The 10,908-nt window shown below is 45.8% G+C and overlaps 1 protein-coding gene across 4 annotated transcripts in view; it reads left to right on the forward strand.

Annotated features, from left to right (window-relative positions):
- IPCEF1 (interaction protein for cytohesin exchange factors 1) overlaps positions 1–10,908 on the forward strand; it is a 216,134-nt gene that overhangs the window by 59,215 nt on the left and 146,011 nt on the right. For 3 of the 4 annotated variants that reach the window (XM_066596103.1, XM_066596105.1, XM_066596104.1), the window contains exons 3-4: positions 2,523–2,559; positions 3,099–3,268. In XM_066596103.1, coding sequence (XP_066452200.1) covers positions 2,523–2,559; positions 3,099–3,268 — 207 coding nt within the window. Of the gene's footprint in view, positions 1–1,351; positions 1,425–2,522; positions 2,560–3,098; positions 3,269–10,908 lie in introns of all 4 variants that reach the window. The other variant, XM_066596107.1, reaches the window with a different exon arrangement.

Consider the following 10,908-nt stretch of genomic DNA (forward strand, 5'->3'; position numbering starts at 1 on the left):
GAGTCCATGCAGATTGCAACAATTTGTATGATCCTTGAGACTTGGTACTGGAATGCACTTTCTCACGCAGCTGAAACCAGCATAGCGGTTGCAGCACCAGCAGGATCCATGGCCTCAACAAACTGTCAGGCAGACAAATATGGATCTGCTTTGCCACACACCGCTTGTGCTCTGGGCTATGTAGCAGCTCCTGGAGAATCCCGGTTTTCACATTTGATCCCTCCAAGAAGGATACCGTCTTTCCTGCAGGGTCCCCAAGCCGTTACACACACAAATAGTCCCAGTAATTTAGCTACTGACACTGCACTGGACTGAGGTGTAGTACCTGGAGGTATGAACAGGAGTGTAGTGGAAAGACAGACTAGAGTCAAGGCTTGCCGCACAGCTATGTAAATGAGATCCAGGCTGTAGGTCAGGGCAGGCAGCAGGTAATAACAGAGTCCAGAATACAGAGCTGAGGTCAGGGAGTATTGAGATCAGAATGCTCAATAATCAAAAAAGGGTCAGGACCAGGAGTACACACAAACTGAGACTTTGTCAGAATGGCTAATGAGACCAATTGCTTAGGCAGCCATCCTAAAGCGTGGATGCCTAGTATAGCAGGTGCAGAAATGGGATTGGAGAGGCACAGGTATAGGGAGCACACGCTGACTCTTTAAGAGAAGAGGTGGAAGTGAACATGAGCCCTACGAGCAGACACAGGGGATGCAGGGAAGAGCACAGCATGAGGGTGGTGGTGCCTGGTGACAGGGGAGACAGAGGAATGGTGGTGATGTGCGGTGACAGATTTGTCTCAAATTACAATTCAGTAAATGATTTTTTCCAAAAACTGCATCCTCTAAAATGAAGATGAAATTTAGAGCTTCAACTTAATGCATCAAAGCTATGCAACAACTTCTGACAGGAAGCAGCTCTTTATTGAGACAGAAACTAAAAAATGTGGAACATAAATGGTTGTGGTTACAGTTACTGTAGTGTAATCCCGCCTGGGATGATTGTGAAAGGAGTAGGATTTATTGCTAGTGTAGGGACGAGCCCTATATGCTAAAGACATACCATCAGAAAAATATCCTCTTTACGTGATATTTCCATATCTTATGATGTGTGCATTGAGGATACTGCATTTGCCAATGGCTTTTCCTGGCTGGATACAACTTTTTACATTATAAAGGCTTTCCTGGCACCATATGCATTACCTGCAATTATGCTACAATCTCATTTATGTGTATTTTTGTGACTGGTTTTAACCTTTTATATCCTGCGATTTGCTGGAAAAAAATCATTTCCAAAACAGAACTAGTGGACAGACACTACAACACAGGTGATTCCTCCACCAATCTTTTATTTCCAGAAGTGATGCCGTCTTGTGCCACATGCCCTGGCCCTATCAGTGATGCCAATATGTATGACATGTCTTAGCTAAGGTCAGTAAGTTGGAAACTCCCCTATAACAGTCCTATGTTTGCCCCTGAACAGGACCCAAAGTGCAAGTGCAGGTGGCAGTGAGCCCATTGAAATAAATGTGTTTTTTTTTTTTTTTTTTGCTGCATCCCTACATTCCACCAGAGCTGAGAGCTGCTCTTGATATGGTTCAGAGCTCTAACACATTGTAGTGTGTTGATTTAGTTTGCCTAATAGGGCATATAAGAAGGAGCTTGTCTATGTCAACTGCTTTAAGGCCAGTGACATATCCAGTTTTATATATGCGTAATAATGCTTGTTATTTACAAACTTAAATTGATGTTGTTATGAGAGAACTTTTTTTTAACGTTTTATGTATACATTAAAATAAAGCCCTTGTGTTCTTATGTTGCTAGCAATGCAAATTGTCATGCACCTTCAGCTAGGGCAGAGTGCATGGAAAGAGAGGTCCACTCTGTAATGGTCAATACTGTTTATCATAATCTGGGGGAAATCTTCCCATGAACATTTAGTTTAATAGCTGGTCATCCACGTGTTGTCCTCTTTTTATGTATGGCCAGAACTGTAAAAGCTTTTGTAATAATAAACAAGTCACCTTCATTTCCCTAAAAAAAGAAATCTACACATTCCAAAATTATCTGACTCACAAAACATGCTGGGATTGAGAAACACAGTGGCTGCTAAGAGAATTGCTTTCATTTAACTCCTTTATGCTTGAGCTTACCAGCATTCATCTCTTGACATAATTCCTGTTGAGGAACAGTAACACCTTTTTATTGTATGTAGTATTATATAATCAGGTATACTGAACACACTGGCCATGTTTTGCTTTTTCGGAGTAAACACAAATTGATCTATTTCATGGCAAATCAACTTCTCATTAAAATGTCAGCAATCAGAATGAGCTATTCATGAGGAAAAAGAAATGAACTGCAAGTGGAGCGTTTTACTGTAGCTTCCTCATTTGCCTGTGGTCTTGTGTGCAGCATAGACTGTCCTTCCTACAGACACTCCTTTTCTTTTTAACTCCAGCCTCTTCCATAACAAGCACAATAAGAAATTTCCTCTATATCTTGCTTTCCTCTGTTCATTTCCTGCAGGTTTCCTTGCGGTCAAAGCAAAGAAAGAAATCTAGAGGTAAGGTTCAGCTGTTATATTTTCCTATTTGTACAGAATTTGTATTGGCTAACAGGTTGTTTGAGTCTTTTCTTTAGAGCTTTGCACAGATAAAGCAATGTAATATGAAAAAAGAAAACTACTTGCTTATATTGAGCACAGTCTTATCTGTAATGCACCGTTACCATTGCTTACACATGGCAAGTGTATAAATGTCATGTTGTATTCATACAGTTAGCTCCATAGACAAATAGTTGGACCAGTTTGAGGGTTGGATGGTCATACAAATAGCAACATAATGTATTTACACTACTATAACTAAGTAATAGAAATACCAACAGGATAAACAGGCTGAACTAGATGGACATTGTCTTCATTCGGCTTACATACTATGTTACTATATATCTGTTATGCACTGCCATGTAACATCTATGTCTGACAGTTATGTCACAGCTGATAATCTCTTTGATAATATGGCTTGTATGAATCACTATGTGATATAAGTTTATTGCCTACACTTGTATTTCTAAAAATATTTGTCTTCTTTATTTATTGCACAGTCAGTATTTTCAAGATGAGTCGGAGAAGAATCTCATGCAAAGAATTAGTTGATGCTGATTGTCAGGGATGGTTATATAAGAAAAAAGAAAAATCATTTCTTGGCAACAAGTGGAAAAAGATTTGGGCAGTTTTAAAGGGTTCCTGTTTGTATTGGTATACCAGTCAGATGGTAAGTGCACGTTACTAGTCTCTCATTTATTTTCCATGACTGTCTTATAATGATAATGGAACATAAACCAACTATATAAGTAATAATGCAGCTCAATATGCCTGTTTTCTGCACTCATAACATTATTCAGTAGTAATTTTATCTTAGTATAAATGATAATGGAATATACTCTGTATATAGAATACTGTATGTTTATTTTTATACGTTTGTTAGATTTTATCTGATGTGGTTTAAGGTGTTACAGTTTAGTTCATTTTCAGATACAGTTTGTCTACATGCCTTTTAAGACTATGTTCACATCTGCGTTGGGAGCAGGAAAGGAGAAATTCCCTGGCCAAACAGATCTGTTTTATGATGGAACCGAACTTTGCCAAATGGACCTCATTGACTATAATGGCGTCCGCTTGGTCTCCGTTCAGCTGCCCAGCATCTTATCAGACAAAATAGTCCTTCATGCAAGACTTTTTCTTCTGGAATTTTGTGCCGGATCTGAGATGAAACCTCCGAACTAAGGTTCCAGTGCAGATGTGAACATAGGCTAAGCAAGCAGAATATGGTTCTTTTACATCACGACCTGCTGGCTGTACAATCTTCACCTTCTGTAAACTTTCTATTGAAGGTTCATTAAAATCTTTAATAAAATGGGTAATTTTCTGGGAGTAGCCTAATCTTATTCATCTTCTGTGTATAAGCTCTACCTAGACTTCATTTTCATCCTCCCGTGAAAAGCGCAGTCTGTGCACATTCTCTCCCATAGATTTCTATTGCCTGTTTGGTGGAGCGTACATTCCCATATCTATTGTACACAGAGAAGAGCATATAGTAATTTGCTTATATGCATGCACCCCCCATGTACCAAAAGATGTTTTCTAGAGATGAGCGAGCACCAAAATGCTCGGGTGCTCGTTACTCGAGACGAACTTTTCGCGATGCTCGAGGGTTCGTTTCCACTAACGAACCCCATTGAAGTCAATGGGCGACCCGAGCATTTTTGTATATCGCCGATGCTCACTAAGGTTTTCATTTGTGAAAATCGGGGCAATTCAAGAAAGTGATGGGAACGACACAGAAACGGATAGGGCAGGCGAGGGGCTACATGTTGGGCTGCATCTCAAGTTCCCAGGTCCCACTATTAAGCCACAATAGCGGTAAGAGTGGGCCCCCCCCCCCAACAACTTTTACTTCTGAAAAGCCCTCATTAGCAATGCATACCTTAGCTAAGCACCACACTACCTCCAACAAAGCACAATCACTGCCTGCATGACACTCCGCTGCCACTTCTCCTGGGTTACATGCTGGCCAACCCCCCCCCCCCCCGCACTACCCAGTGTCCACAGCGCACACCAAACTGTCCCTGCGCAGCCTTCAGCTGCCCTCATGCCACGCCACACTCATGTCTATTTATAAGTGCGTCTGCCAGAGGAACCGCAGGCACACACTGCAGAGGGTTGGCACGGCTAGGCAGCGACCCTCTTTAAAAGGGGCGGGGCAATAGCTCACAATGCTGTACAGAAGCAATGAGAAATATAATCCTATGCCACCGCCATCAGGAGCTGCACACGTGGGCATAGCAATGGGGAACCTATGTGCCACACACTATTCATTCTGTCAAGGTGTCTGCATGCCCCAGTCAGACCGCGTTTTTTTATAAATAGTCACAGGCAGGTACAACTGGGAATCCCCAACTCCGCAATGGGAATTCCGTGTGCACCCACAGCATGGCTGGCTCCCTGGAACCCACCCGCTGTACATAAATATATCCCATTGCAGTGCCCTGGACAGCAGAGCTAACGTCAGATGAAATGCAGGTGGGCTTCGGCCCACACTGCATGCCCCAGTCAGACTGGGGTTCTTTAGAAGTGGACACAGATGCATTTACAACTCCGTGTGGACCCACAGCATGGGTGGCTCCCTGGAACCCACCGGCGGTACATAAAAATATCCCATTGCATTGCCCATCACAGCTGAGGTAATAATGTCATGTTTAATGCAGGTGGGCTTCGGCCCACACTGCATGCCCCAGTCAGACTGGGGTTCTTTAGAAGTGGACACATGTAGTTACAACTCCCTGTGGACCCACAGCATGGGTGGATCCCTGGAACCCACCGGCGGTACATAAATATATCCCATTGCATTGCCCATCACAGCTGATGTTACGTCAGCTGTAATGCAGGTGGGCAAAAAATTAATTGGATTACACTGTAGGCGAGGGCCCACAAAAATTGGTGTACCAACAGTACTAATGTACCTGAGAAAAATTGCCCATGCCCAACCGAGAGGGCAGGTGAAACCCATTAATCGCTTTGGTTTATGTGGCTTAATTGGTAACTAACTAGGCCTGGAGGCAGCCCAGTTAAAATAAAAATTGGTTGAGGTGAAAGTTTCAACGCTTTAATGCGCATTGAAACGTATAAAAATTGTTTAGAAAAATTATATGACTGAGCCTTGTGGGCCTAAGAAAAATTGCACGTTCGGCGTGTTTACGTCAGGTTTCAGGAGGAGGAGCAGGAGGAGGAGGATGAATATTATACACAGATTGATGAAGCAAAAAGATCCCCGTTTTGGATGGTGATAGAGAACGATGCTTCCATCCGCGGGTGCAGCCTACGTATTGTTTATGTATCGCTGCTGTCCGCTGGTGGAGAAGAGAAGTCTGGGGAAATCCAGGCTTTGTTCATCTTGATGAGTGTAAGCCTGTCGGCACTGTCGGTTGACAGGTGGGTACGCTTATCCGTGATGATTCCCCCAGCCACACTAAACACACTCTCTGACAAGACGCTAGCCGCAGGACAAGCAAGCACCTCCAGGGCATACAGCGCGAGTTCAGGCCACGTGTCCAGCTTCAACACCCAGTAGTTGTAGGGGGCAGAGGCGTCACCGAGGACGGTCGTGCAATCGGCTACGTACTCCCTCACCATCCTTTTACAGTGCTCCCGCCAACTTAGCCTTGACTGGGGACCGGTGACACAGTCTTGCTGGGGAGCCATAAAGCTGTCAAAGGCCTTAGAGAGTGTTCCCCTGCCTGCGCTGTACATGCTGCCTGATCTCTGTGCCTCCCCTGCTACCCGGGCCGCGGAAATGCGCCTTCGGCCACTAGCGCTGTTGGATGGGAAGTTTACCATCAGTTTGTCCACCAGCGCCCTGTGGTATAGCATCATTCTCGAACCCCTTTCCTCTTCGGGAATGAGAGTGGAAAGGCTCTCCTTATACCGTGGGTCGAGCAGTGTGTACACCCAGTAATCCGTAGTGGCCAGAATGCGTGTAACGCGAGGGTCACGAGAAAGGCATCCTAACATGAAGTCAGCCATGTGTGCCAGGGTACCTGTACGCAACACATGGCTGTCCTCACTAGGAAGATCACTTTCAGGATCCTCCTCCTCCTCCTCCTCCTCTGGCCATACACGCTGAAAGGATGACAGGCAAGCTGCATCTGTACCCTCAGCAGTGGGCCAAGCTGTCTCTTCCCCCTCCTCCTCATGCTCCTCCCCCTCCTCCTCCTCCTCCTCTGGCCATACACGCTGAAAGGATGACAGGCAAGCAGCATCTGTCCCCTCAGCAATGGGCCAAGCTGTCTCTTCCCCCTCCTCCTCATGCTCCTCCCCCTCCTCCTCAACGTGCTGAGATATAGACTTGAGGTTGCTCTGACTATCCAGCGACATACTGTCTTCCCCCGCCTCCGTTTCTGATTCCAAAGCGTCTGCCTTTATGCTTTGCAGGGAACTTCTCAAGAGGCATAGCAGAGGAATGGTGACGCTAATGATTGCAGCATCCCCGCTCACCATCTGGGTAGACTCCTCAAAGTTTCCAAGGACCTGGCAGATGGCTGCCAACCAGGCCCACTCTTCTGTAAATAATTGAGGAGGCTGACTCCCACTGCGCCGCCCATGTTGGAGTTGGTATTCCACTATAGCTCTACGCTGCTCATAGAGTCTGGCCAACATGTGGAGCGTAGAGTTCCACTGTGTGGGCACGTCGCACAGCAGTCGGTGCACTGGCAGATTAAACCGATGTTGCAGTGTCCGCAGGGTGGCAGCGTGCGTTTGGGATTTGCGGAAATGTGCGCAGAGCTGGCGCACCTTTCGAGCAGGTATGACAAGTGTGGGTAGCTTTTCAGAAAGCGCTGAACCAACAAATTAAAGACATGGGCCAGGCATGGCACGTGCGTGAGGCTGCCGAGCTGCAGAGCCGCCACCAGGCTACGGCCGTTGTCACACACGACCATGCCCGGTTGGAGGCTCAGCGGCGCAAGCCAGCGGTCGGTCTGCTCTGTCAGACCCTGCAGCAGTTCGTGGGCCGTGTGGCTCTTCTCTCCTAAGCTGAGTAGTTTCAGCACGGACTGCTGACGCTTGCCCACCGCTGTGCTGCCACGCCGCGTGACACCGACTGCTGGTGACGTGCTGCTGCTGACACATCTTGATTGCGAGACAGAGGTTGCGTAGGAGGAGGAGGAGAGTGGTTTAGTGGAGGAAGCATACACCCCGCAGATACCACCACCGAGCTGGGGCACGCAATTCTGGGGGTGGGTAGGACGTGAGCGGTCCAAGGCTCTGACTCTGTCCCAGCCTCCACTAAATTCACCCAATGTGCCGTCAGGGAGATATAGTGGCCCTGCCCGCCTGTGCTTGTCCACGTGTCTGTTGTTAAGTGGACCTTGGCAGTAACCACGTTGGTGAGTGCGCGTACAATGTTGCGGGAGACGTGGTCAGCTATGTCACAACGCATCTGAGGCAAGCCGCGGGAGGGGCCGATTTTTATACTCGGGTGACACCTGATCTCGCCAGCCACTCACTGCAGGGGGGTGGTATAGGGCTTGAACGTCGCAGGGGGAAGTTGTAATGCCTTCCCTGTCTTTCTATTGGCCAGAAAAGCGCGCTAACGTCTCAGAGATGAAAGTGAAAGTAACCCGAACAGCGCGTGGTACTCGTTACGAGTAACGAGCATCTCGAACACGCTAATACTCGAACGAGTATCAAGCTCGGACGAGTACGTTCGCTCATCTCTAATGTTTTCACATCTGGATTTCCCTATTTTTGGGGAGCTATGTTAGGATTAGGATCTGTCATCAAACCATGTATTCCTTTAAGAAGATGGTTCTAAATTGGAATGAACTGATTAGAGACATACAGCAACTAAACACATTACAGAAATCCTCTAACCACGGTATAAGAAGCTTGCTGTTCTTATCTATGTCCTAAAACAAGGTCTGCTTTTTGTTAAAGGAAAAACATACACTCAATATCAGTTTCAGACAGGATATTGAAATGGAAAGATTCTGTTGTCTTGAGATAGAAAACAGTTTGCTGCAAGTATGGTTGTAACTACGATGCTAACTCTCTAGTCATTCATGTCTCATGCACCAGGTGCCAAAGATGTTGGCTAAGTTTTAACCAATATTATTTAAAAAGAAATCCTTAGATCAAAATAACTTAGACCAGCTTCACACGGCTGGGTGGGATTCTGCTTGTGGGAGCCCGCAGCGAATTCCAACCCTGTGCCCAGCCAGCACCCATGCTTATTACCTGTCTTTTCTTTCTTTTTTCTGTACTGCAGATGGTCCGCACAGCAAGCCGTCAGATATGCGCAGTACAGTTTTTTAAATTTTTTTTTTAAATCATGGCTTTTCCCGCGTCATCGCTAGGAAGGGCAGCGGGTCGGGCAGCTTCCGTTGACTTCAATGGAAGCTGTCCGTGCAGAATCCGCATAGAAACAGAGCACACTGCAATTTTTCCTCCACGAGCGGAAAATTGCAATTCATTTCCGCTCATGTAGAGGAAAAAGCATTTTACTACTATTTTCTTCATAAATCAGTAGCACATGTGAAAACAATGAACTATGTAATAGTTCTAGCAACCAGCATTGTCCCTTTTACTGCTAGAGCCTTTTTGTACATTTCTAGTTTTCAAAGTAAGGCTTCATGTCCACGGGCGGGTCAGATTCCGCGGTTGGGAGGCCGCAGCAGAATCCCATCTTGCCTATGGCAAGAGCACATTACTTGCACATCCGGATCCTCTGCGTGGCTGTGCAGGTCTTCCATCTTCACCGCCACTGCGGATGTGGGCGGGCGTGCCGGCCGATGCGCTGCCACACATGCGCAGTGGAGTTTTTTTTTTTCTTAACCTCCTGTTTTCCTGCAGGATCCGCAGCCCATCTGCAGTGTCAGCTGCGGGTGGGCCGCAAATCGGACAGTTTCCATTGACTTCGATGGAAGCTGTCCGTGCGGGACCCGCAGCAAAATGGAGCATGCTGCAATTTGTTTTCCGGACCAAAAGGTCCGCAAATTAAATCAGCATGCTTATATTCAGCTGCAAGCGCCCATAATTGTCTACGGGCGGCTTGAACTGCAGATCGTCTACAATTCAATTCCGCCCATGGACATTGGGACTTAGAGAGGGAGGAGAGGGGGGTGTAGCTGTATTTTTCTTGTATGTACTGTACAGCAGTAACTTCACATCAGGGAGAGCCTATCTATCCAACATAACGAAGAAAAAGACCTAAGAAAAAGAGATGAAAACATGCAATGGCTGCACTAAATGTATTATATATTGCAGGGGCGTACCTAAGGGCTTAGGGGCTCGGGTCCAAAAGTTCAGCTTGGCCCCCCCCCCCCCCGCGCCTCCACCCCACACTCCCCCATACCCATACCTAGATCGTTCTGCAAACATAATCTAGCCCCTTGGGGTAATCTTTCCAAACATGACGCATTTCCTGCACATGAAAATTTGTTTGTAGCCCCGCAGGCCACTCTCACACACACACTGCTTTTTACCGCTATTAGCGCGGTGTCCCGAGCGCCGTACTAACCTCGGTACAACACTCCCATAGATTTTAATGAGCTTACTCAAATCTGCGCTCCAACATGGTGTTTCTAATGCTGTGATTTTCGAGAGCTGTCTGCTCTATTTTTGCGTTTTCGTGGTTTTAAACACCTCATCACCTATCACAATGATGGTGTGCATTAAAAAGTGCTGTCAAAACTGTAACCTGTGTTCGAAAACACTGCTCGAAATTCTGGCAAAAATGCCACAATTTCAAGCTGCGTTCTCTGAACACATGTGAGAGCGGCCTTAGGGTGGTTCATGTTTTTGTTGTACTTTAGAACCACAATTAAGAAAAATACATAAAAAACCTGCATGCGGTATTTAAAGACCGCATACATTATGAAGAAGCTGCAGACACTATTAAAAACTGCATGTGGTTTTGATGCGTTTTTTTAATTGTGTGTAAAGGATGCAAATAAATACAGTAAATCCATGGAGATTTATAACTTATACCAGAGATAGATAGAGAGCTAGATAGATGGATGGATGGATGGATGGATGGATAGGAGATAGATGGATGGATAGGAGATAGATAGATGGATGGATGGATAGGAGATAGATGGATGGATGAATAGGAGATAGATAGATAGATAGATAGATAGATAGATAGATAGATAGATAGATAGATAGATAGATAGATAGATATATAGGTGGATAGGCGATAGATAGAGAGATGGATAGGAGATAGGAGATAGATGGATAGGAGATGGGAGATAGATGGATAGGAGATAGATAGGAGATAGGCGATAGATAGATAGAGAGATGGATAGGAGATAGGAGATAGATGGATAGGAGATAGGTGATAGATAGAGAGAGAGATGG

The sequence above is a fragment of the Eleutherodactylus coqui genome, chromosome 3 (assembly GCF_035609145.1).
Source record: "Eleutherodactylus coqui strain aEleCoq1 chromosome 3, aEleCoq1.hap1, whole genome shotgun sequence".
In the NCBI taxonomy this organism is placed as follows: Eukaryota; Metazoa; Chordata; class Amphibia; order Anura; family Eleutherodactylidae; genus Eleutherodactylus; species Eleutherodactylus coqui.